The sequence below is a fragment of the Diplotaxodon limnothrissa genome, linkage group LG11 (genome assembly GCF_057381915.1).
Source record: "Diplotaxodon limnothrissa isolate DT_005_m linkage group LG11, D_limnothrissa_male_GT1.1, whole genome shotgun sequence".
Lineage (NCBI taxonomy): Eukaryota > Metazoa > Chordata > Actinopteri > Cichliformes > Cichlidae > Diplotaxodon > Diplotaxodon limnothrissa.
In genome coordinates this window covers 11,190,790-11,216,804 of record NC_140606.1, presented here as the reverse complement: position 1 = coordinate 11,216,804, position 26,015 = coordinate 11,190,790, and the positions used below count along the sequence as shown (strand labels likewise).

The window sequence follows — 26,015 nt, the reverse complement described above, 5'->3', positions numbered from 1 at the left end:
AAGCCAGGATTCTAAGGAGCATTTCTTTGTGCTAAGCAAAACATGAGGTTTAACCAGCATTGAATTATTGCTGAATGACGTTCTCTATCCTCATATAAACTCTTCAAAAGGACACAAAATAAAAGAGCAACAAGGTAATTCAATGCTGATAGCTTTATTTGTGGCATGTAGGAAAAAAAAGGGGGGGGGGGTCACAAAAGTTTAGAGAATATGTTGAGTTGTCTAGTGAGGCATAGTTAAAGCCCCTGATTTGAAGCAAAAGGGTCAGTCATGGTCTTCTTGTCTGGGGCAAAAGGGCAAAGGTCAGTGTCCAAACACGGGGCTTGGTCAGTGCAAAGCTCAGAGGGGCGTGGAGGTTTAAGGGTGAGAGGAGGTCACTTGGGAATTCGTGTTGCTCACTCGTTGTCCGACTCATCGGCCGCCCCGGTGATGGTGTAGGTCTGTTCTTGGTGGTCCATTTCCAGCACATCATCCTCATTTTTGACTGTTCTGTAGAGAGACAGAGAGACAAAGTGACTGAAACAAGCATGTTAAACCACACCCGACTCTGTCACAGACCAGGTTAAGTCATTGTTTCTTAATGAAGGGTAGTGTTTGGTTGTACTTTCTGGGTGTGAGTGCTTGTCCTGTTTGAAAGAACTGCAAAAACACCTGATGGTACCTTTACCTAATGAGCACCGTCCTCCTCTCCGTCAGCTCCACAGCCTGCTCTGCATAGGCCTCGATGTTCTTATCATGTCCATCTGAGCCATATGTAGTCCCGGTGCCACTAATGCCACCCTTTCCTCCACCTGTCTTCCCCATGCCACTAGCAGCTGACAGAGCAGCATCGTCACTACCCACACCCCCACTTCCTCCACTGCCTCCAACTCCACCACCCATTCCACGGGCTACACTACCCTCTTCACTTATTCCTCCAGCAAGTCCACCACTCTTTCCTACAACTACACCACCATTTCCTCCACCAAACCCAGTGCCAGTTCCACCCATCCCACCTGAACCTCCAGTTTTACCACCTCCACCCATTCCAGTCCCACCTATGCTGCTGTCACTCTTGCCTCCAGTACCGAATCCCAGGTTTCCCACACCTCCAGCACCAGAACCACTTGTTCCTCCAGTGCCCATTGCTCTGCTGCCATTGCCTTTGCCCACAACCCCACCATTAGCTTCAGTACCTACACCTACACCCCCAGCTCCTAATCCATGACTACCAGTAAAGTCTGCCCCAGCTGATGTACCAGCAGGACCTTTTTTACCACTGGCTCCCTCAGCACCCATTCTTCCACCTAAACCTGCAATTCCTGGACCTGTTCCCATGCCTCCTGCATCTATGCCCCCACCCATTCCTACTCTGCCCCCAATGTCTCCCCCACCACCACGTCCTATCAGTCCACCACCCATTCCACCTGCACCTCCCATGCCTCCTCCACTGATGCTCATCCCGGCACCAATGGCGCTCATGCTACAGCTAGTGAGAGATAAGGTTTGCATCATGCCAGAAAGCCGCAGGTCCTCGCCCTCGATCAATTTTCTGCAGAGGAAAAAAAAGACAAAAAATTACCAAATTTATTAATATTCACTCAAAGACACAACCCAAAAATCATTTTCAGGTGGCTATTTTTCACTTACCTGTAAGTTGTGATCTCAATCTCCAGAGCCATCTTGATATTCAGAAGCTCCTGGTACTCACGCAGGTGCAGCGCAATTTTCTCCTTGGTGGATTTCAGCTCGAGCTGCAGGGCCTCAATCCGAGCCTATCAGGAAATCGGGGTTATAAAATGAATGTGTTGTTGTAGTGGCTTTGTGTTTGCATGTATGAATGTGAGAGCATGTGTGTATTTATGACTGACTCTGGTGGGATCAGGTGTGCACCCTGGGACAACATGAGCCGACATTTACCTGCAGGTCTTCCAGTTCTTTTCTGTACTTCTCTTGTGTCTCACGGATCTGAGCTTCAAGAGCCTCGTTTCTGGTCCGCATGGCATCCAAATCTCGTTCTTTACTTTGGATCTAGGGACAGTTTCAGCCCAATTATAGACACTCAATATTAATAAACGGTTCTTACATATTAATTTTCACTTGTAATACTCACATCTTTTTTGGCACTGGCTATTTCTTCTCTAACGCTTCGAACTTTATCAACATGCCTCGACGTCTTCTGGGTTAGATCTTCAAATTTGCTTTTATACCACGAATCCATTTCCTAACAGTGGAGAATGATAACGTTACAGAAGACTCAACTGTGTACTTTTCATCATCTGGAAGCGGTTTTGTGTGATATTTTTGTACCTGGAGATTTTTGGCTGCGATATCGTCATACTGGGTTTGAATTTGTTTCAAAGCAGCAGCCAAGTCGGGCAGAGTGAACGCACTCTGGGCTGAGACGTGAGCGGCGTAGATCTGTTTCATGAGTTCATCAATTTCCTAAACCAAAAAAAAAAAAGAGAGGCCTTTAGGAATCATTAAAAATAAAAGGCAAACTTGGAATAGCTAATTCCTACGTAAAGATGTCACCCACCTGCTGATGGATTCGTTTAAGGAATTCAATTTCAACCTCTAACTGCTCCAGCTTCTTCTCCAAGGCAATGCGGGAGGAGGTGGCTTTGTCCACATCCTGAAAAATAAACAGAAGTGTTATCATGTATGTCTGCCCCTGAGAAATAATGTGTAGGCGACATTCACACCCAGGACAGTGGCTAATTTAATGTCACTCACTGGACGGAAGGCCTCAATGTCTAACTCGGCTTTCTTCCTCAGCTCCACCGCCTCCTCATATTTGACTTTGATTGCCTTTAGTTGAGCAGCTGCAGACTCTTTGGACGCCAAGGAAATGTCCTGAAAACCAAGAACGCATAAGTAAGACGCCTGTCTGCTAGATTTGAAGGTGAACACAAGGGTGTGCGCAAAATCTAGCTGAGCCTTTTGCATTTTATATTTCAGCTTCATTCTTGTGTGTGTGCCTGCCAGCACATTATCAAGTCATCTCATCTGTGCATAAAACACATCTGACAACAGCTGTAGTCTGACACCCAAATACGGTCAGGATCCCCCTCAAATTGCCTGCCAGAAATGAGCTTGTTACCAGGTAAAGAACTTTGAAAACACCAAGTTGACGTCTTGTATCGTTGTTTGGGTGGATCTTCTACAGATCGGTGAGGTGTAAACTTAATGCCCTCTTGAGTGTCTAAGCAAAGGAAGAGCAGAGGCAGGATCCGGGAGATTTCTCGTCTCACCCTCTGAACTCTCATTTGTTCAGCAATCTTCTTCAGCTCTTTCAGCTGTTCCTCATAGAGCAGGCGCAGACCCACAGGCTTCTCAAACCGGTTCTGATAGGCCTCAATCTCAGTTTCCAGTAGCTTGTTCTGCTGCTCGAGCGATCGCACCTGTAAGGACACGAAAACTCAGTCTAAACCACACTCCACAAGATGAGAATTACTCCTGTGCAACATGTTTGAGTTCAGTGTGATATCTGCTTTTCGCTGCGCCTATCAAAATAAGTAAAATCGAGTTGAAAAAGGTTGTTTCACCTTGTCGATGTATACGGCCAGTCTGTCGTTGAGAACGATCATCTCCTGTCTTTCGCTTGTCCGGGTGCTGAGGAATTCCTGGTTTTCAGCTGAAGCCACATCCAGGTCTATGGCAGGCTCTCCGCTCGGCCCAACGCACACCATGGCACCTGCACTCACACTGAAATGACTGATACAAGTTAACCTACAGCCACAGGCACCAAAATATGTTCCTTTAAGTGATTAAAATTATTCCTAAAGACAGCCTGTAGAAGAAGAATTTATTTTCGCGGCCTCGCCTGTAAAACAAAAATCCAATGGCTTACCCTGCTCCTACCATGCGAGACCTGCGTGCTGCAGACATGGTCCTTCGTCCCACTGAGTCCACACGCATGCTGCTGGCCCCGGCTCTAGAGGAGAAGCAGCCGGTGGAGGCACGACGGGCCTCTCTCCTGGTGGGGGATGGGCTCGACACCCTGATCTGGTAGGACGAGCTGCTGCTGTCCTCAAAGTGACGGCGGTAGGACGAGATCCTCTCTGGGCTGAAGCTCATGGCAGCGGTTTCTATGTGGCTTTGGTTCTGTGAAGGGAAACAGTCAGTGGTTTGCTGCACTTTACTGCTCCTGAACCTTCCTTTGTTGCACTCTCTGGTTGTCAGCACAGTCTGAGGTTTTATACTCCCCATTGACAGTCATGCTCCTGCTCTGTTCAAAACAGCCCAGGTCATGAGCCGACGCATGCGGAATCTTGAACCTCCGTACTAAAGCAGGCTTGACCTGCCTCTCAGATATGTATCAGCAGCTTGTGAGAAGCAGAAATGGGCTGGGATCATGGCTGTGGGCACAAGTCTCTCAGACTCCTTATTTTATCCAAATCATAATGGGTTTTTGCCTGGGTTACAACACATCCACCACCTTAATGTCCGGCATCAGAGGACAAGCAGGGAGACAGGCAGGCAGGCAATGAGGCAGGGTCCAGTAAGTCATTGCAGCCAGTAGGTGCATCTCTGATGTGATGTGCTCTGATGGGACGAGGGACTTTAATTGAATGCTGAGCAGAAGCTAGAGGGTGACCTGATGAGGCTGTGGCTGCAGAGGAACAAAAGAGCGCTGGCAAGATTTTGACGTAAATTAGTACTTATTAGTCTGCTCTGTTTTCAACATATTAAAACTGGAGTATGCAGAAAAAAGAAAATGGAATTAACTGCTTCAGCGGGAAGATGAGGAAGCGGAAGAAAAGGAGGGGGGAGATTACAGTCTGGAGTTTACGGATGACATGACACAGTGATAAAAGGGCATAAATGCCAGTCAGCCCTGTTCATGGTTTACATTGACACCTACAGAATCACATGGGCAGGGGTTGGACGATATTACAATGAGCTCAATTATAAAAAAGAAGGTACCACAGCAACATGGTAAACCACAAAAAAACTCAAAATATGCATAAAGCCGATGTTGGTTTAGTCCGCTTAGAACATTAAAATCCAACTTATGAGATGATTTATTCACAGTTCCATGTGAAAACTTGCCGTGATGGATTAAGTGAGCATCTATTCTCTCCTACTGACCTCACATCTTGCAGCCGCATGGGACTTTTGGGAAGAGCCGGAATGTTTCAGTCATGTGAATAGTCATCTCTCTACTAAGCTGCTTGTTTCACGTTCCACCAACCGTTGTTCACTATGATGATGCTTTCTGTTACAGTATTTATAAAACCTCACTTCATTTACTAAGACCACAAACTCTTATACATCATTGTGTGGTATTATAACTTTTTTTGCCTGATACTCATTTAAATATTTAATTATTACTTATTAAAATGGATGATAATATTGAACTAAAAATGCTTTGTTATTATCATTATTATTATTGGTGTTAAATGACAAATACCAGATAATTATATTATATTTAGAGGGTGGTGGCATTTGCTATGAAAGACGCCCTTGTGGCAGCAGAGAACGTTCAGCAAACTGATTGAATAAATGTATTATTTAATAATAAATTTAGTTAATAAATAAAGTTAAGACTACTTTAAGATACTCCTTTACTAGATGGAGTATCTCAAGGTAGTGGTTTTCTGTATGACATTATCAGTCCGTCAAATGTCAAACAGATGGCCTTATATTTGACTCTACAGTACTTTGGTATACAGAGTTCATTGTCAACTGAGTGACTGTAAGGTACCCAGGTCCTGTAGCTGCAAAACAAGCCCAGATCATCACCCATCCACCACCATGCTGGCAGCATGTTTGAGGTGTTTGTGTTGATATATTGTGTTTAGTTTTTACAAAATGTAGCACGGAGCATTATAGCCAAACATCTCCATGTTGGTGTTATCTGTTCAATGGACATTGTTCCAGAAATCTTGTGGTTTCTTCAGATGTAACTTTGTAAACATAATCTTCCATGTTCTTTCTCCTGGCAACCACTGCAAGCAAGACTGGTCTGTGTTTTTCTAACTGTCATGAACTTTAACATGCTAACTGAGCCTGTAGAGTCTGAGATGTTACCCTTGGGTTTTTTGCAGTTTTTGAGCGCAGTCTGACCTTGGGGTGGGGATTTGCTAGGATGTCCACTCCTGGAAAGCTTGTGGTATTGAATGCTCCAGACCAGCAAACTGCCAAAACGTCTCTTTTGATGGAGATGTTCACACATGCTGATGATCATTTGATCAAGTGCAATTACCAGTAACCATATGGATGCACATAGTTTTTCACAGAGCTATTAAGTCCTGTGAAAACTTAATTTTTTACAACGTTGTGTAAAGATTATTCTGTCTTGAATACCATGCAAAGCTTTGCTGTCAATTAATAGAATTTTTCACAAATTCTTGACAAATTTACCAATGGAACTGCTCATACAATATATATGCATCAATATATGGTATTAAATATGTTTAAGTGTTCATAAAACTATTTTTTCATATATATTTCTTAAATATTTTCTTATTTATTTAAAAACTGTATCAGAGAGGTGAAAACTCTAAAACAATCAAAATTAAATATTTATATAGATGTAAATCTTAAGTAAATATATTATTGCATCACAAAATTTTCTGATTCTCAAAAACTGTTTATTTTTATTTACAAGTCATTACTGTCAACACCAAGCTCAAATATAAAAGAAACAAAAATCCCTGTAAAGTGCTGAGGTGATACAACAATGTCAGGTATGTTTTAAAGCTATCAATTATGTCCCCAAAGAAAACCAATAAACACTTCTAGATAATTTACTAACGCATCTGAAAAGTCACCTAGAGGCCAGTTTCCTGTCACTCACAATGATTAAGCTGAATTTTAGGATAAACTAAAGTAACTTAAAACAATATTGTCCAAATTAAACAAGACAGTGAGATTAAAATTTGCTGATTCTGCAGGGACTTTCAGCTCAAGCTGTAAAAGAAGGAATAGGGAACAAGGTCCATGGCGGTGGTCAGCAAACTGTAGTGGAAACATTCTTCCCTGCTGAAAACAAACCCATTTATTATCACGGATGATGAAGGAACCTGTGGAGAGTTGGTGACAAATTCATACAGGATATTAGACAAGGACTTTCAATACAGTAAATCGTAGTACTTCCCCAGCAGCTGTCACCCCGGCAAGCCTCTCTATGCCTATTTATATCTGGAATTACTTAAACGAATGTCCTCTTAGGTCATCTACTAATCCTGCCCAATATATAAATAATAAAAATAATAATAAACACACACAGACTCAAGTTAAATATTAGTTTATTTAGCTTTGATAACTTTATTAAATAGTACATTTATTAATAAATGCATTAAGTATTGGCAAAGTCTGCACTGCCTGTTGAGCAATTTAATATTTACAATATGTCAACAGGAAATAATAAAATAGTTCACATTATGGAGTGGAAGACTTTATTTGCATAATTAATCTTTAGCACTTCAGAAGATTCTTTGAGCTTATTTCAAAAAGCTGTAAAGGGTTTAGAAGGAGGTTAAGCCTGAGAGAAATTAAAGAGGGGTTTCAAGAAATATTGTATGGCAGATGTGGATTTAAGCAAACTGGTTTCACCTCTTTGAGATTTTAACATTGAAATGAGGAGCCATGAAATTTTTTTAAGCCCTTTACAAGGCTGCGCCATCACTTCACATTCTAAACTCGAATAATTGCAAAAATAGCTTCAAATAGATATATAAATATCTTTCCAGTTCCATGATCACTGATTATGCTGCTCATGCTTCACCCAGTCTTGCCATCCTCCAGAGTAATGCTGAACACTGAAACAAGACACAAAAGAAAGAAAAAAGTGAACATTTGCTTTGACGAAATCACACTTTTCATAATTTAAGACTTTTAAACAAAATCATGCATTTGTATGTGACTTTACCATCACCAGACAATCACAGTGTTTTAATACTTGATGTTAGCGCCATTTATAGTTATTACATGTTTTATTTTGAAAAGCCTGAAAAGGATATGGTGCTTTTGTTGTGAAAGTTTTGTGAGAAATAAAGTAAGCGAATGGCGGAGCGACACGATGGTTTTACCGTCGTTGTTGCACAAACCGACGCGTAAAACAGCCTCTTGTCCATCCAGACTCTTATTTTAGATATAAGAGAAATAGAGAACTCCAAGAAGAAACAAAGATAGCCATTACATTAAGTAAAACCATCATGCTCCCGAGCAAGACGACTGCATCGCTATGAGATCGTGCAAAGTTTGATACAGCAAGTCAGTTAAGTGCACAGAGCTGTATGCATGAAGAATCTAAGAAAAGAAGAAATAAGCTTTCATGGATAAAGTTTTGGACTATGATATGCTGCTAAGCTACAAGTCGTGTTAAAACTGAACAATTGCGATTCTCAACTTCTTACAAATAAGTCAGTGACAGTGTTTTTGGTCTTAAGAAGATGACACTAACTACGAAAGCCTCAGCTTTGTGTCATAGACCATTTTGTTTCATGAACACTTGTTGAATAAGAAGTTGTGTAAAAGGGGCAGAGATGGCAGATAAAGACCCGCAAGGTTGCAGGCCCAGGGCACAGAGCTGCAGTAGCGGGACTGGCCACAAGAGGGCGCAAAAGTACACCGGAAGAGGTTTGGAAGAACAGCTCGGCAGGCACATAAACGCAAGAAGGTCCAAGCTGTCACAATTAACTTCAAAAATGAATAAAATTAGTGGACTGATGAAAGAGAATGAAAGCCTTGACATTGTTGATGAACATTTAAGTAACTTTTCAAAGCTGCATGAAGAATTCTTACGGGCAAATGATGATGTACTGTCACTGTTGCCAGAAGATGAAAGGAATGTGGACCAGATGCTCTGGTTCAATCCAAAAAAGGAGCAGTTCAGTGCGTTTATGACTGAAGTTGAGAAATGGATCATCGTAACAAGACATCAGCATCAAGACGACGTGAGCCCAGATGACAGCGTGTCAGTGACTGCTAGACTAATTGCAAAGAAATCAGGTACCAGCGTTGGAAGAAGCTCAGTCAGTAGCCGCTCATCAAGATCGTCCAGAGCTTCTTCGGTATCATCTGTACGGCAGAAAGAAGAAGCAGAGCGCGCTGCTCTGCTCGCACGAGCCGCATCCTTGAAACAGAGACAAGCCTTGGACATTGAAGAATGTAAGTTAAAAGCAAGAAGAGAACAGCTTGAGATCGAGACAGCTATTGCTGCTTCTACAGCCAAAATAAAAGTGTTAGAGGACTGTGAATATGACAGCTGTAAAAATGATGTGGAACAGTGTGAATCAGCTGTTAAGCACTTCAGCTTCCAAGAGCCAAAGGTACAAGGTGAACATGATGGGCATTCAAAGGTAAACAGTCACAGTGTAAAACAAGAAGATGACTTGCACCAAACTGATGCCAGTGTTATTCCAATGAATCTATGTGAAGTCATGTTGAAACAAAATGATATCACTGAGATGTTAGTCAAACAACATAGACTGTCACATTTGCCTCAAAGAGACATTCCCATTTTTAGTGGTGATCCACTTGAGTTCATACCATTTACAAGAGCCTTTGACCATACAATTCATGACAAAACTGACAGTGACAGTGACAGGTTATATTACCTTGAACAGTTCACCAGAGGTGAGCCCAGAGATTTGGTAAGAAGTTGTCAGCACATGAATCCTCAACAAGGCTACAGTGAGGCAAGGAAGTTGCTGTTTTGTCATTATGGTAATGAACTGAGAATTGCAACTGCCTACATGAACAGAGCATTCAATTGGCCACAAATCAAAACAGATGATGCAAAGGCTCTTCATAGCTATTCACTGTTTCTCACTGGTTGTAACAATGCAATGCAAGACATCAGTCAACTGCAAGAGATGGAGATCCCCACGAACCTCAGAGTTATTGTCTCTAAACTGCCATACAAAATGAGAGAAATGTGGAGAGTCTCTGCTTTTGACATTCAAGAAACAAGTGGAAGGAGAGCAAAGTTCTCAGATCTGGTTAGATTCATAAACAGACAAGCAAAAATAGCTGCAGATCCTTTGTATGGTGACATTAAGGATGCTGAAGACAAAGCAAAGTCATCTGCAAATGTGAGAATGACTAGATCATCCAGGCAAAGGGGAAGCACATTTGCTACAAGTGTAACACAAGTTGCAAATGAAAGGTCACCTGAAATTAATAAAAGTGCTTCTTGTCACACTAGCAATGCCTTCCAGAAACCATGCATATACTGTGAAAAACTCCATACACTGGCAGAATGTCAAAAGGTCAGAAACCAGCCTTACAAAGAAAGACTAGAGTTCCTTAAAGCAAAGGGTCTGTGCTTTGCATGTCTGACACAAGGTCATCTGAGTAAGGACTGTAAGAAAAGATCATTGTGTGAGTACTGCTCTAAGAGACATCCAAGTATGCTTCATTGGACAAAGGAGGAGGACAGTAAGGCAGACGATTGCATCCAGAGAAATGTCTCAGACATTCCCACAACAAGTGATGAAACACACACTTCAGGCAGAATTTGTGGAGCCACGGGGGCCGGAAAAGGCATTCATGTGTTATCGATCGTTCCTGTGTGGGTTAAGTTGAAGAAAGGCAATAAGTTGATTGAGACTTATGCATTCATGGACAATGGGAGCCAAGCCACGTTTTGTTCAGAAAAACTGATGAGACAACTGGGTGTAGAAGGTAAGAAGACAAAATTCATGCTTCGCACAATGGGACAAGAAAAGATGTGTGTGGTTTAAATGAGAACACCTATATAGATCTTCCTGACATTTACACTCATGCAGACATTCCAGTGTCTAGAGAGAACATCCCTACACAGGATGATTTAAAAAGGTGGCCACATCTTCGGCAAATCAAGTTCCCACATTCAGACGCAGACATTGGACTTTTGATAGGATGTGATGTGCACAAGGCTATGGAACCATGGGAGATTATTCATAGTAACGATAACGGTCCATATGCTGTTCGAACAGTCCTGGGTTGGGTTATCAATGGCCCTCTCAAGAGAGATTCTTGCTCTACTCCTTCTGACAGAGAGCTGAGTGTTTCAGTAAATCGCATCTCTATCACTAATGTTGAGAATCTTTTGATGCAACAGCTCAACTATGATTTTCCAGAGAAAGCTTCTGAGGAAAAACAGGAAATGTCACGAGAAGACATCATGTTTATGGATTCTGTCAGTGGCACAGCTGAAAGGATTAATGGTCATTATCGCATAGGTCTTCCTTTGAGAAACAAAGCTGTCAAAATGCCAAACAACCGCAGTGCAGTAATGCAGAGGGCAGAGAATCTGAAAAGAAAATTAATCAGAAACACAGAGTTTCACGAGGAGTATCAGAGCTTCATGTCTGACTTGCTGAATAAAGGCTACGCAGTTCAGGTACCAAACACAAAGACTACCCCTGAAAATGAGAGTTTGGTACATACCACACCATGGGGTGTACCACCCCCAGAAAAGAAAACTCCGTGTAGTTTTTGACTGTGCAGCATCCTTTCAAGGGAAATCACTGAACGAAGAACTCTTGCAAGGGCCAGACCTAACGAACACACTGATTGGGGTACTAACAAGGTTTAGGTGGGATCACATTGCCTTGATGTCAGACATAGAAGCTATGTATCACCAGGTGCGAGTACCTCCAGAGGACAGTGATCTTTTGCGTTTTCTCTGGTGGCCAAATGGGAACTTGAATGAACCTCTGCAAGAATACAAAATGATGGTGCACTTGTTTGGGGCAACATCCTCCCCAAGCTGTGCAAACTATGCACTAAAAAAGGCAGCAGAAGATGCTAAAGAAAAAATGCCACTAGCAGCAGTTAATGCTGTTCTGAACAATTTTTATGTAGATGATTGTCTTCTGTCAGTTTCAGATGAAACAGAGGCATGTACTATGGTCAGGGACCTGACTGCATTGTGTGAGAGTGGAGGATTTCACTTAACAAAGTGGATGAGCAACAGCAGAGTTGTCCTTGCTTCCATTCCTGAAAAGGAAAGAGCAAAAGAGATGAAAGATTTGGATTTGAGACATAATGCACTACCAGATGAAAGAGTCCTAGGAGTGAACTGGTGCACAGAGACAGATGTATTCAAGATCAGGATAACTGAAAAATCTGTGCCAAAGACTAGGCGAGGCATCCTCTCATTTGTAAGTGCAATATATGACCCATTGGGCTTTTTGTCTCCTGTCATTCTGACAGCAAAAATCATCCTGCGAGAGCTATGTGGCAGGAAGATTTCATGGGATGAGGAAATCCCAGCTGAACTGGCTCAAAGGTCACAAGTTTGGCATTCAGAGCTTTCAAAACTTCATGGCTTTACCGTCAACAGGTGTTTGAAACCTGCTGGATTTGGAGTGGTCATATCTACACAATTGCACCACTTCGCTGATGCCAGTGAGAGAGGTTACGGAGTCGTTACTTACCTCCGTATCACAAACCAGAAAAGAGAAACTCACTGCTCATTCATTATGGGCAAGTCCAGAGTGTCTCCTCTGAAGCAGATAACAATTCCACATCTGGAGTTGACAGCAGCTGCAGTTGCTGTAAAAATGGACAAGCTCATGAGAAAGGAGCTGCAAATGCCACAAGAAGAATCTGTGTTTTGGTCTGACAGTAGCACTGTTTTGAAGTACATTTCCAGCGAGAACATCAGATTTAAGACATTTGTAGCAAATAGAGTGTCACTTATTAGAGACAACACAAAACCAAGTCAGTGGATGTATGTAAACTCTGAATTAAACCCTGCTGACCACGCTTCAAGAGGAATGAACACAGAGACATTCATGAAGTGTTCAAACTGGATTGCTGGGCCAGAGTTTTTGACAAAAGATAAGAAAAACTGGCCAATTCCACCGGACATTAAAGAAATACCAAAAAATGATGTCGAAGTCAAAGAGGTGATGAGTGTGGATGTTACAAAATTACATGAAAATCCAGTGAACAAACTGATCTCTCACTATTCAGACTGGTACCGTCTAAAAAAGGCAGTTTCCTGGATACTTACGTTCAAGCAGCTGCTTGGCAGGTTAAGTGCGCATCGGAAGCTTCTCACGTCACAAGCAAGTGGCTGTGACAGCAGTAAAAGGAAATCTGAAAGGGTTGCAGGTCAAATGCAGCAGTTCAAAACATGTATTAAGGGATCTTCACTTACCACTGCAGATGTTGCAAAGGGAGAAACTGAGATTGTTAAGTTTTGTCAAAATCAAAGCTTCGCAGAAGAAATTGCAAGTCTTCAAAAGGGTGACAAGCTTAAAAGGAGCAGTCACATTGTGAAGCTGGATCCTTTTGTCCAGGATGGAGTTTTAAGGGTTGGCGGTAGGTTGCATGAGTCTGCACTACCAGCCGATGTTAAGCATCAAGTGATTCTCCCTAAAAGTCATCATGTTTCTACTTTGATTCTGAGACACATTCACCAAGAAACAGGCCATGGAGGAAGGAATTACATATTATCCAGGCTGAGAGAAAGATTCTGGATTCCACAGGCAGATTCAGCAATAAGAAAGATCCTGTCAAAGTGTGTAACATGTAGAAGGACATCTGCGAAACCTGGTGAACAAAGAATGGCAAACTTGCCACAAGATCGCCTGATTCCTGACAAACCTCCATTCACAAATGTGGGCGTAGACTATTTTGGACCTTTTGAGGTCAAGCATGGGCGCAGCAGAGTTAAGCGATATGGTGTATTGTTTACATGTCTTGCTGTTAGAGCAATACACATAGAAGTTGCCCACTCACTTGAGACTGATTCTTGCATAAATGCATTCAGGAGGTTTATTGCAAGACGAGGTCAAGTGTCTGTCATGAGATCAGACAATGGCACTAACCTTGTGGGTGCAGAAAGGGAAATGCGTGAAGCAATCAAGGGATGGAATCATTCAAAAATCTCAGAAATGCTCATGCAAAAGGGCATCACCTGGATATTTAACCCCCCAGCAGGGTCACATTTTGGAGGAATCTGGGAGAGACAAATTCGCTCAGTTAGAAGAATTCTTAACCAGATCCTAAAGCAGCAACCTCTGGATGATGAATGCTTGCGGACATTGCTATGTGAAGTTGAAGCAATTGTCAACGGCAGGCCAATAACAAGAGCGTCTAATGACCCCAATGATTTAGACGCACTTACACCTAATCATCTACTTCTTCTTAAAGGGCAGCCAGTACTGCCACCTGGATTGTTTCAAAGAGAGGACTTGTATGCAAAAAAAAGGTGGAGACAGGTGCGGTACCTGTCAGACATTTTTTGGAAGCGTTGGACTAAAGAGTATTTGCTGCTTCTACAAGAAAGACAGAAGTGGTTAGTGACTAGGAGAAATCTGAGACCAGGAGATGTTGTTCTCATAGTTGATGACAGTGCACCAAGAAGTTCCTGGTTAATGGGAAAGGTTGAGAGAACAGTTCCAGACTCACATGGACTTGTCAGACGTGTGTTTGTCAAAACCAAAACTAGCGTTTTGGAGAGGCCTATCGACAAGTTATGTTTGTTGCTTGAAATGGAGGCAACAGTTTGAATATCAGCCTCATGTGTAACAGATATATGTTCAACACATATGACTTATGTTTCATATAATGTTTGGTTAAGCCAGTTAGATTATGAGTGTTGATATTAAATGACGCTCTATTGTGTTAATATGTAATTGTTATGCCTTAGCAGTAACAATTAGGGGCCGGAATGTTAGCGCCATTTATAGTTATTACATGTTTTATTTTGAAAAGCCTGAAAAGGATATGGTGCTTTTGTTGTGAAAGTTTTGTGAGAAATAAAGTAAGCGAATGGCGGAGCGACACGATGGTTTTACCGTCGTTGTTGCACAAACCGACGCGTAAAACAGCCTCTTGTCCATCCAGACTCTTATTTTAGATATAAGAGAAATAGAGAACTCCAAGAAGAAACAAAGATAGCCATTACACTTGACACATAGACATAGAAAATGTGATGTGGGACATGTGGTATCCTTCCGAGGAGGAACAGCATTGTGTAACTACAAGGCAATAACCTCAACTATAGTAAATGCTGTCTCATGGTGGTAACTATAAAAGTCTAAGTTTAACCACAATACTGATAACTTTTCTCGTGACTGAAAATGGCCAAGTCTAGTAAGAAACATAATGACGAGGTGGAAACCAGTGACGGTGACAGACATAAGCCAAGGACACATATCTCACTCTTTGTATCCCAGTGTGATGGCCGTGTTCAGCGCAGTCTTGCTCCTGATTCCCGCCAAACAAGTAAACACAACGTTATCTGTCTGGTGAGGTAATTCACCACCATACTTTTCTTTGAAGTCTTCTGGACCCAGCTGGAGTGCAGTGTTCACTTGCGCCACTGTAAAGTCAAAAACACAAAGGTTAAGGAAGTATGATGGGTTTGGTGCTCTGGAGAACAGTTGGTTGGAAGCATTGTAGTAATATTTTAGAATAATGCCCTCCTTCGTACCATATAATATGAAGTGGCTCATATTGCTTGCGTTTTACTCCATTTAGAATTGTATGTCAAATTGAGCACATTTCAAACCTAATTAAACTTGCCATTATGAAGCCACGGGGACAAAGCACACCTTCAAATGTTTGTTTTATGAACAATATAAAAACTGTGTATGAGTTTGCTTCATTTTGGACATTTACGATTTGTTATTTACCCCCAACCCACACAAACTGCAGTATACTACACTAGTATACAAGTCTACAGCCCTGGCAGCCCAGCCGGACAACAATGTTGCAGGTAGAGAGAGCAGTACTCACGGGGGACGTTAATGGAGCCGGGGATGAAGCCGTATTCTCGGAGCTCCCAGGGCTCTCGCACATCTATAACTACCGCTTTCCGCCCAACCAGGAGCTCCTTCAGCTGCTCATAACTCACGACTGTGCTCGCTGGCGTTGAACTGAATGTGCGGAACAGCAACTCTGCGTTTAAAAACAAGACAGACAATATACTTAATGCAGTATATGAGCTCCTTCAAAACATGACAGTGAGTCACTCATGTTAAACCTCACTTTTGTAACCGGGGCGAGTGCTGACACTGCTGGACACAGAGCCTTGTCCTCTCGGGACGCAAGCTTCAAACTGGACGGTATTATTCCATAAAAGCCGCGGGACAACACCGGCAAGTCTCCAACAACTTCTCAAGGCCATGTGTGATTATCAAAGCCAGATACTGCACTCTAAATTATCACTGCTCTTCAACACAAACCCTCACTTAAGCGTATCTGCGTGGGACAACTAAAAAAAGTCACAATGCCGACAATTATCTGCGCTTGCGCAGACGTACGGATATCCTAATGGGCCAAAATTCTTTCCCCACAAATGCCTTAGTGATAGTTTCAAACAAGTAATAACTAACTATTTATCAACACAAATTAGCATCATGTCCCCTAATTAGATCAAACAAGTGCATCAAGTAAAAACAAAAAACATTATTTATGTTGCATTCGCCGCCATGGGAAACTGGGAAACGCATAAAGATGGGAAACAAGCTTTTATTTACCTCTAGTAAAAAAGAGATTTTCCCACTCAACTTGAATGCAGCATTGGGCCAACCTGAGCTGCCGTAGTGCGTCACACATAACCAGTGCTGCCTGTAAATGCTAACGAAAGCTTGACACATGTTTTAAAAGTCAAGGGTGGAAACAAAAAGATATTGAGATAACTGTTGACGGTATTGCGCGTTTTTTCTTTGAATAGCCATAATGTCTGCGTGTAATTTTGGATAAAACACACCAGTTCAGTTTTTATCCTACCAAGCTAATGTAGCTGGCCTTTTTTTTGCAACCCAGGAAGAGCTGACATCTCAGTGTTGGCTTCATATTAGCTGACAAAGTCAACATAGGAGCCTAACTTTAAGAGGTGAGTTAATACATATTCCATTTTCGCTAAATCTAGTATGAAAAAGATAAACTAATTTTTAAAATTTCCGTAATAAATGGGTTAGGCGCCTCTTATTCTCACCCAAACCGGGCTGCCGGGGTTGTTAAGGCCTCTTAATCATGGTGTTGTCCATTAATAGAGTTATCTGTCGTAAAAACTCTGATTTTCTCCTACTGCCTTTATTTAGCAGTGGCATATCATGTAGCCGTAGGTATTGTGACCGTTCGCTTCCAGATTTCTTGCAGTTTAGAAAACGTTTAGGTCAGTAGCATGTTAGGCGAAGGGTGTAAAAATTATTTCAAAAGGAGTCCACCAGGAAAATCAGCTTAAACCTACAAGCAGTGGAAAGTTTTTGATTGGTTAAATCAGTCACCTGATTTAATCGCCCCGAACACACCAGCTTGAGAGTAGCGTCAAACACACCAACTTATAACAGCCAAACCACATATTGCATTTACCGTTTAATTATTTAAATAATCTTCAGCAGAGGCTATTCTGGTATGGCAAAAAAAAAAAAAAAAAGAATTTTTGTTGTTGTTGTTTTTAGTGCTGTTGTCTTGAAAGTGGATTTCGTTGAGTCGGAGCCCAGCAAGGAGAAGTTGGCTTGGGCTTTTGAATGAAGGAGAGAAAAAACAACTGCTTTAATGAAAAGTAGTTTACTGAATATATATAAAATATGAGAAAGCAAGAGTGTAATTGTGCAAACATAATTAGTTATTCTATCCTAATATATATTTTTTCACTATTGTTGGAAGCAAAGTAGTGCTTGACGATTCAATGTTTATTTGTTTATTTATAAGGAACCCCATTAGCTTCCACAACAGTGGTTGCTAGTCTTCCTGGGGCCCAAGCCATCAAATATCTCCAAATAAAATGTTACAACAATTAGATCTACAGTAAAGTTTTACAATACTGAAATGTAAACATGTGAATATTAAAAATTATATAAAAGCAGAAAACCAAAACAAAACACTCAAACAAAATACACAATTTCCATTACAAGTGATATTACCCTCTACAATTTTTACAAATACATTAAAAACTGCCTAAATAGGCTTTTAGGTGATATGTATGCATAGCTATTTGAATGTAAACACATGCTGTCATAAAGTTTTGATTTGGCACATTTCTGTAGGACTGTGCTGTAGTACAATGACAACACAATAAATGTGTGTGAGTGTGTGCATTTAACAATTCCTGATATAAACTGTAGGGTTTTTTTTTTTTGCTATTTTGAAAGTACCTCATTCTGTTGTGAAGAAAATAATAATAGCAGTTGTGTAGTACCTGGATAAACAAAATTATGTGTGGGTGTCCTAAATGTGTAAAACTAAACCAGTGTTGTCCCTTCTTGCTTTCAGAGCACCAGATGCGGCTGAAGGACCCCTTCTCCTTGAAAGCCGCCGACATGACTAAGCGGACTAATAAACCAAGAAAACCTCGAGATGAGGAATCATCAGATGAAGTCAGCGGTAAGTCACCGTAACAGTACATGCCACCGGACTGTTACGGTTAAGACTATGAATTTTGACTTGGTAGAGTCCTATAGACTATTCTTGAGTATTTTTTGTCAATGTTGAAAAGTCTGTGAGGTTTCATTCATTATTCTTATGGGATCAGTGCAATTCACCTTCAATTAAAAGGATCCTTGCTTACAAGACACCTTGTCTGTTAACAGGACTGACTTGCCAGCATGTGAGTAGAGCAGTGGACCTGAACTCAGTAAAGAAATCAGTCCTCTCGAGTGTGTGGTCGGTATGCTCAGAGTGCCTAAAGGAAAGGACAATGATTGATGGCGAGCCAGCAGCCTCTCAGGACATTCTGGTGTGTCTAAAGTGTGGTTTTCAGGTAAGTTTTTTTTTTTTGTTTTTTTTTTAAATGATAAATAAAGCAAAATGTGATGCAGCAGAGTTTAAACTAAATTGAAATAAACAACAGAGTAAGAACGTCATTATCATATTCAAGAGTCTTTAATTCTTATTTGTGTATGAACTTGACTGCTTCTTTACTTTCATGTGTACACTCACTGGACACTTTATTAAATGTGCCTTAATAGTGCCGGGTTGGACTGCATTTTGCCTCTAGAACTGCCATAATTCTCCACAGTATAGGTTCAACAAGGTGCTGGAAACATTACTTGGAAACTTTAGTCGTTGTTGATTTGATAGTATCATACAGTTGCTGCTTGCATGTCCAAAATGCTAATTTTACATTCTGCCCTGCTCTGTTGCATCGAGATCTGGTAACTGTGGAGGCCATTTGAATACAATGAACTCATTGTCATGCTCAACAAACCAATTTTTTAAAAATTATTTATTTACTTTTATGTTGTTGTTCAATTTTGGTGAGCCCGTGTAAATTGTGGCTTCATTTTTCTGCAGACACAGTCTTCTGCTGCTGTAACGCAGCTGCTTCTAGGTTTGATGTGTTCTATGTTCAGAGATGCTCTTCTGCATTCCTCTGTTGTAACAAGTGGTTATTTGAGTTACTGTTGCCTTGGCTTTGTGGGGGAAATCATAGATCAGCAGTTTCTAAAATATTCAGCCCTTCTACCACCAACAGCCAAGCTATGCCCAAAGTCACTTATATCATCATTCTGATGCTCAGTTATTGCCCCTCCCCTTGAGGTTGAAGGTATTTTTGAGACTTAAAATGTGGTTTTAGTTTCAGGGTTACAATTAGGTCATGGTTAGGTTTGGGCTTGGGGTTAGGCATTCAGGTTTGTTTGTTAGGGTACGTGGCTAGTGAAGAAAATGTCCATAATGAAGTGGTTAGGCCTGTTGGAACTTTCAAGAAAAGAGGAAGTCTAAACATGACCCTGAATAAAGATTTTCACCCTACTGTGCTCTTGAAGATTTGTTGCACCTTAAATGTTGTGAGCCCAGAGTGTATTTTATGGTTGCCAACAAAGATTTCTGTTTTTACAGGGCTGTAACCAGTCAGGGATCCAGCATGTTGTGAAGCATCAACAGGCTTTCCACCCAGAGTCACACTGCATCACCATCAGTTTGAGCACATGGAAGGCCTGGTGAGAAACCCAGGAAGTTAATTGTGAACTGTCATGAAAAGAAGCAAAGGCTGCACACAATGGTGCCCTGTTTGTCACCTTGCGATGGCATGTGTCAGAATGCTGCCAGCATGTGAGCTCAAATAGAAAACAACAGGCACCTGCAGTCTTTTTGATCCTGGCTACCACAATTCTAAGACCAGTTTGTTTATTTGTAAATTATTTTACATCATTTTAGGCTCATAAATAATAAAATAAAATTTGTTTTCCACCATTATAATTAGGAATGGGAATCGAGAACCAGCTCCCAGTAGTCCAATCCATTGGAACCATTAGTCTGCCTGCTTATCGATCCTGCTTATCAGATCTTGAGCTCTTGCTGCAATCAGCTGATTTCAGTTTGTGTGTCAGGGGAGGAAAAAAGTGTCACAGTTTACAGCATGGATATGGACATTACTTTTATTTTTATTGCATAAAAGGATGAGAGCACGATAATGAAGTGGAGACTGCTCCAAGACAGAAACAACTGCATTATATTGTTAACACAACTTTGGCTCTTTACAAGCACTTTCACCGACACTGTGCTAAGCTAGATGGGATGTTAAAGCTGAGTAAATGCTGACACCAGAACAGCACCGTGATAAAGTAAGCAGTTATTCGCGGTGAAGCCGCTGCTTAAATTCAACAGGTAACAGAGCCTGAGCGGTCTGGCTGCAGCCTCCGTGTCTACCTGTTCATGTTTCTACAGTAAAATCACTGTGACGATCAGTTTAAAGTCTCTTTTCTGGTTTTCATCTTTGATTTGTGTTCATACATCAATACTAAGAGAAAGATCACGTGTGTTCTTATTAGGATAGGGATTTGTGCTGGTGTGTGGGGCTGTAGCCTGTAGGTTTATGTAGTTAAATGGTAATTATGAGACGTTGCGTTTCAGATCATTTTACAGAGTAACATGAAAGTAACGTAATGAGTAGTTTTTAGTAGAAGTAATTAAGTAGAAGAACACTTTAAGAAAGGTGTTCTGTGTAATATATGTAATATATTTTTGAGTAATGACCCCAACACTGATTCATTTTTATCAATTCCCATCCCTAATCATGATTTCTAAACTGCTTTCCACTCTAGCCAAGCAATTCGGATGTTAAATACTGTCTTATTAGTTTCTAAAGTAAAATGAACCCGGTCTTATTAACCTCTCTCTTTGTGACAGGTGTTTCGAATGCAGTGAAGAGCTCTCGACTCATTGCAACAAGAAGGCCTTGGCTCAGAGCCTGGACTTTTTACAAAAGCACTCTGTCAAGGCAACATCAGGTAAGGTGTTTTCTGGCCATCCACTGTTGTCAAATTAAGCCTCAGTTATACAAAACGTACATGCTTACTGCAGTTTCAGCAGGGCCAAATGACAGTGTAGCTCAAGATTTATCATTCCTTTAAACTGGTGATCCTTTCTTTAGTTGAATACATCTCATGTTACATAATTTGCTTAATATTCTGGTCAGTCTAGGTTTTGTGTCTATGAGTAGAAGGCAAAAGCACAATAACAGTATATGAGCCAGTTAGCGGCTGCGTTGTGGCCAGATCCACAAATAAGACGGGCTCCTATCAGAAAAGTTATTCTTCTAAGTGAAGGGCTGACATTCCAGCAGTCGGCTGCAGTACACCTGCTCCCCCTGGTGGCAATGGTCATGTGAAGTTTGACCTACTGTTCTTCATGCAGAGACACCCCACACTATTCAAATGGGTGAAATGGTTGTCTGATTTTTTTGTTTTGTTTTGTTTTGCTTTTCTATGCTGCTAAGTGCTTGAAGAATATTCTTTCTACCCTTCTGTCGGTCTAAAATTGAATTAGAGCAGCAAACTTGTCATTAAAAGCAATAAAACTTACTAGAAATACTAAGAACTAGATGTAGAATAGAGTTGGATTTTAGTTGCAGCATTTTCAGCATTACTTACTACCTTCAGACTTGTCCTTTTCCCTCACTTAGACCACCTGAGCCCCCCACCCCACACTGAGTCAGTCATCCATATAGACATCAACTCCCATTCTCAATACTTACATGTACCTACACCTTCAGCTCAGTGTGCATCTCTTGCTTTGTGCTGGCGTGCTGAAAGACCTCCTAGCAGACTGTAGTTGATCAGGGTGGTGGGCATCATCACTTTCAGTCTCTCAGGCCGTCTCTGCATCGCCCGCTGCATGCTGCCCAGTTGCCAGTGGCCAGAGGCCAGCCACTGAGGCCCAGGCAAGCTGGTCCCCAATCTAAGCCATGGCTGTGGAAGTTGCAAGATTGATTCTGCAGCTATCTCTCCCCTCACTCCCTCCCTTGCCCCCACCTTGCATATTGCATGACTGCACATATTTGTGGAATTAAGCGCTTGAGCGCTGCTTCCCCGGCTGGGTTCCCTGAAGAACAAGCGCAGCTGCGCAGGGTTCAGCCCTGTGATCTGTCGTTCTTTGTCTTTCCATCGCTATCCGTTTCTGTCCCTAGCTTCCTCTGTTAAGTTGCTGTATGTCTCACCACCTCTGGGCCTGTGTGCTGCACTAGTGGGAGCCAGGGTCCTCAACAAGTCTGAGCAACTGGATCCTAACAGCTGGAGCGCGTTAACTCTCAGTGGACATGCACACACATTCACAGATACACATAACGCCGAATGTTAAAAATAACTTTCAAGTCAAGCAGATACCCTATTTTCTTCCAGCTCATACTATACACTTGGCCTCTACAAAGAGCTTTAAGTTTCAGTAATACACTTAACTGAATTCTCACTGGCACAAAGTGTTCTTTGCAGCACAGAGTACAAGCTCTTCCTGGCACAATAAATCTGAATATCTTTTCTCCTCTAAGTACATTACATACCTGAAAAATTCAGATTATTTGAAGTGTTTTAAAAGTGTCTACATAGTGTGTGTTACACACAGACTCTAAAAGAAATGTACAGAGAATTCATAAGTTAGACATGTGGTGGGTTGACAAATTTACATAGGTATACACTTTTGATTTTGTGTTGTTCATTTTTAAAGACTATAGGTGAGCAGTGTTGCGTGTTTTGTTTTATATACCTATGTCTGTGGAATAGCCTTTTTTTGTGCACAGTGCCAGGCCACAGTCCGTTGTTGGTGGGGATTGATCTGCCGAGCTGGACTGTAGCTACCAACAGCTCTGCTTCTTTAAATTATGTGTCACCTTTTTGTCACCTTTCTTGCCACTTGATTGTTTCACACCGGTCGGCCAAATGGGTATAGAAGCGGACAGCCATTGTTGCAGCAAAATAGATGGTCGTTGCTTGTTGAGGAGCTTGTGAAATTGCATTTCAGTGGAGGCCAGGGTTTCTCAAGAAGCTGCTGTTGTACTCTGTTTTTTTTTTCTTTCTCTTTCCTATAGTCCCTAAGCACAAAAGAGCCCCAGCAAGGATTTTTTTCCAAATCTATAATAATTTTATACAACAACAGCTTCAGGAAGAAAGAAAGTCGATTAACTGTGGTCTCTCACCATCAAGGCCTTCAGCTCAAGTGCCAGAGTCCCGGGTAAAAAAGCGACTTGACCTCAGGGGGGCTAGAATGCAGCATGTGAGACAGCTGGGGAGTCTTTGTGGAGCAAATTAAAATGTTGGTTGTGAATCGAGTCATTCTTTGCATTATAATTGTAAGAAAATCTGAGTGTTAATATACAGTATCACTGGACTGCATGTGTGTATTAATGTATTCAAGCAATTTTCTTTAAATATCTTTGAAAATGATTCAGGGTTGCTTTACAATTTTTTTTCTTTTTTTTTTAACATAGCCAAATCATCATAAACATCCTTGTATTAAACATTAATTTTAACATTAATTAAAGCCCACCCTGTGCACATGAACTTGCACCAGTAAAGCCTTATCCACATATAATGTGCTTCATTGGTTGTGTCATTGCTGTGTGTTTGACAGCTTGCTATAGTCGACATTCCTAAGTTTTGGATGTGAAGGTAACCTTGTTGCATGTTTCCAGAAACATTCTAAATGGAGGACTTTGACCTGATGTCAGATTGCGATATCCTTCCCTCTCATAGGTTGTTGCTTCGGTCACTCTCCTCTAAAAGCGCCAGACCAGTTCACACAGTTTTAGTTGATATCCAGCCACGTTGCCCTGTGTGTACGCCCAACATTTTCTGCATTCCCAATAGGAGGCATGCAGTAAAGAACTGTACAGACTGCAGCATCACTACTACTGACCTGAATACAGTGCACAGTCGTGTCAGACAAATGTAGCTGCACAACTTATATATGTGCTCTGCCTTTGTTTCTTTTCCTATTGTAAGAAGTTTCATGTTCTCATATCTGCTGACACAGACACGGACCCCTAGGTAAGAGTCAGCACATCAAAGCTGCATTAAGTGGCTGACTCTGAATGTTGCTGGATCAGAAATAACATGGATTTATCTCTCATTTCCCTTTTATAATTTTTTTTTCTCCAATTCTCAAAGGCCAAAACTGTTTTGTTTGCAAAAAGTTTATTGCTGTGTGGTGTTGGTCACACTCACATTAAATCCTTTTCTAAATAGGTTGCTGTCATGGTGGGAAATTTATCACATGTTTATATGAGGAATATTTACATATTGTTTGCACCAGGGCTGTTTGTCTCTGTTGTACTCAGAATTGCACTTCTAGCCTCCAGTTTTGAGACCGTGGCTTAAGTCAGAGATATTCTGTAGTTGGATTACGGCACTTTTATTCACCTGATTTCCTCACCCTGGTTGTTAATTTTGTAAGCCATAATTCTTAGTTTACTGTCAGTTTAGCTTTGCCGAGTCAGTAGCCAGTAAGAGGCTTGTCCCATGGTGGTGCTTTCATGGAGGTAATCAAGAGTGCTTCTGTCTTTATTCCCACCACCGCACATGAAAGTAGGCCAGATAGTGGGTAGTAAAATCTGTGTGCTTAAATGTGTGTGTGTCTGTAAGTAACATGGCACTGGGTTCTCTTGGCCTCAGATGGCAAGGAAACGGGCTTTTCATGCCCTGCAGTCACAACAAATTAGCAAATTAATAAGACATTTGGTGTTGCCTGGCCTTCCTCTTGACTGGCTGCTCTGCATGAAGTGAGCCGGCCTTGGCCCTCTGCACTGCTGCACTGTAAGTGAACGTGGATGACGCCCACTGGCCTTTGCATTTGACAGTCTCCCAGCCCTGTGAACTGCATTAAGAAGGCAGAGTAAAGGCCTTTTGAAAATAGACTTTTGCAGACTCCTGTGTTTTGTCTTGATGATATCAGTATAAATTTACATTAAGTTTCTCTTAGATATAAAAAAAAAAAAGTCTTTGTGGTGCGCTACTGCTAAAAATAAAGTTGAAAATATTAATTTTTAACAAAACTGGTTATGTTTTGTTTTGTGAGCTTGAATTTTAGTCTGATGTTAGCCTTGCTTCAGCTTGATAATGTCGAACATGTAAGGCAGTTCGTTGTTTTTTTCTCTTTCTCTTTTGCAAGTACTTTTAGTAATATTCCCTGCCAAAGTAAGCATGTTTCTTTGTATTTCCGTTGTGTGAAAAAGAGCAGGGAGTACAGGAGGTGTTGGTGTATATGCATGCATGTGGGTGAGCTCGAGCACCACGATGCTTTCCTCTGCCCTGGGGAAAGGCTCCACAGTGTCACTGCTGCCCATACTCGGTGGCTGAGCAAGGAGAGCCAGGTGGTGGTGCCGAGTGCAGCACAGTCAAGCGTGGATGCAGCTCATGCTGACATTTGCCTGCGCTGACTGCTGCGGGGAGAGGAAAAATCTGCTTTTCCATATGCTTGTGCTCGTCGCAACCCTTCCCTCCACGCTCTACTCCCCCACACTGCCCTCTTCTGCCCATCGCTCCCCCACACCCTCCTCCGCCTCCAGTCTCAGCCAGATGGCTCCCTGAACATTGTTTACCTTGGGTGACGGTCCCAGATGCAGTGTGTGTCCATCGGCATCCCCATTCCATCCATTTCATTCCCTCATTCCTCTGCTTCTCTCTTAGCTCAAGTGCAGGTCTCGGCTCTCGCACTCAAGTTGCACTTTGTTGATTTTTGTGTCTCTCAAATACCACAACAAGTAGACATGCTCATTTACACACTCTTACTCCCACTCAACTATCTCTTCTGCTCAATTGTCCATACTTGCGTAAATGTCTCTTTTCACACCTTCTCAGTCTCACACCAAAACTCCAAAAATACACCGATTTTTTTTTTCCCTTCGATCAGGCCATGGCCTT

General features: G+C 41.7%; 3 protein-coding genes across 4 annotated transcripts in view; 1 reads left to right on the top strand and 2 right to left on the bottom strand.

Moving 5' to 3' along the window:
* Positions 1-395: 395 nt before the first annotated feature.
* LOC146622382 (desmin) lies at positions 396-4,059 on the bottom strand. Its single transcript, XM_085365092.1, has 11 exons — positions 3,833-4,059; positions 3,528-3,687; positions 3,234-3,383; positions 2,716-2,835; positions 2,519-2,614; positions 2,290-2,424; positions 2,093-2,203; positions 1,900-2,010; positions 1,630-1,754; positions 668-1,531; positions 396-489 (listed from the first exon to the last, which is right to left on the bottom strand). The coding sequence occupies exons 1-11, from the start codon at positions 4,057-4,059 to the stop codon at positions 396-398; spliced, it is 2,193 nt and encodes a 730-aa protein (XP_085221218.1).
* A 3,257-nt stretch (positions 4,060-7,316) lies between these two features.
* Positions 7,317-16,203, bottom strand: tstd3 (thiosulfate sulfurtransferase like domain containing 3). The gene is made up of 4 exons (XM_085365091.1): positions 15,925-16,203; positions 15,673-15,834; positions 15,097-15,256; positions 7,317-7,748 (listed from the first exon to the last, which is right to left on the bottom strand). Exons 1-4 carry the CDS (start codon positions 16,061-16,063, stop codon positions 7,688-7,690), a joined length of 522 nt encoding a protein of 173 aa, XP_085221217.1. The 5' UTR covers positions 16,064-16,203; the 3' UTR covers positions 7,317-7,687.
* A 261-nt stretch (positions 16,204-16,464) lies between these two features.
* Positions 16,465-26,015, top strand: part of usp45 (ubiquitin specific peptidase 45) — a 36,139-nt gene continuing 26,588 nt past the window's right edge. For both annotated transcript variants that reach the window (XM_085366187.1, XM_085366186.1), the window contains exons 1-5: positions 16,465-16,774; positions 18,157-18,267; positions 18,474-18,643; positions 19,723-19,823; positions 21,013-21,113. In XM_085366187.1, the coding sequence (XP_085222313.1) occupies positions 18,165-18,267; positions 18,474-18,643; positions 19,723-19,823; positions 21,013-21,113 (475 nt within the window). In that variant the 5' untranslated portion in view covers positions 16,465-16,774; positions 18,157-18,164. The remainder of the gene's footprint in view (positions 16,775-18,156; positions 18,268-18,473; positions 18,644-19,722; positions 19,824-21,012; positions 21,114-26,015) is intronic.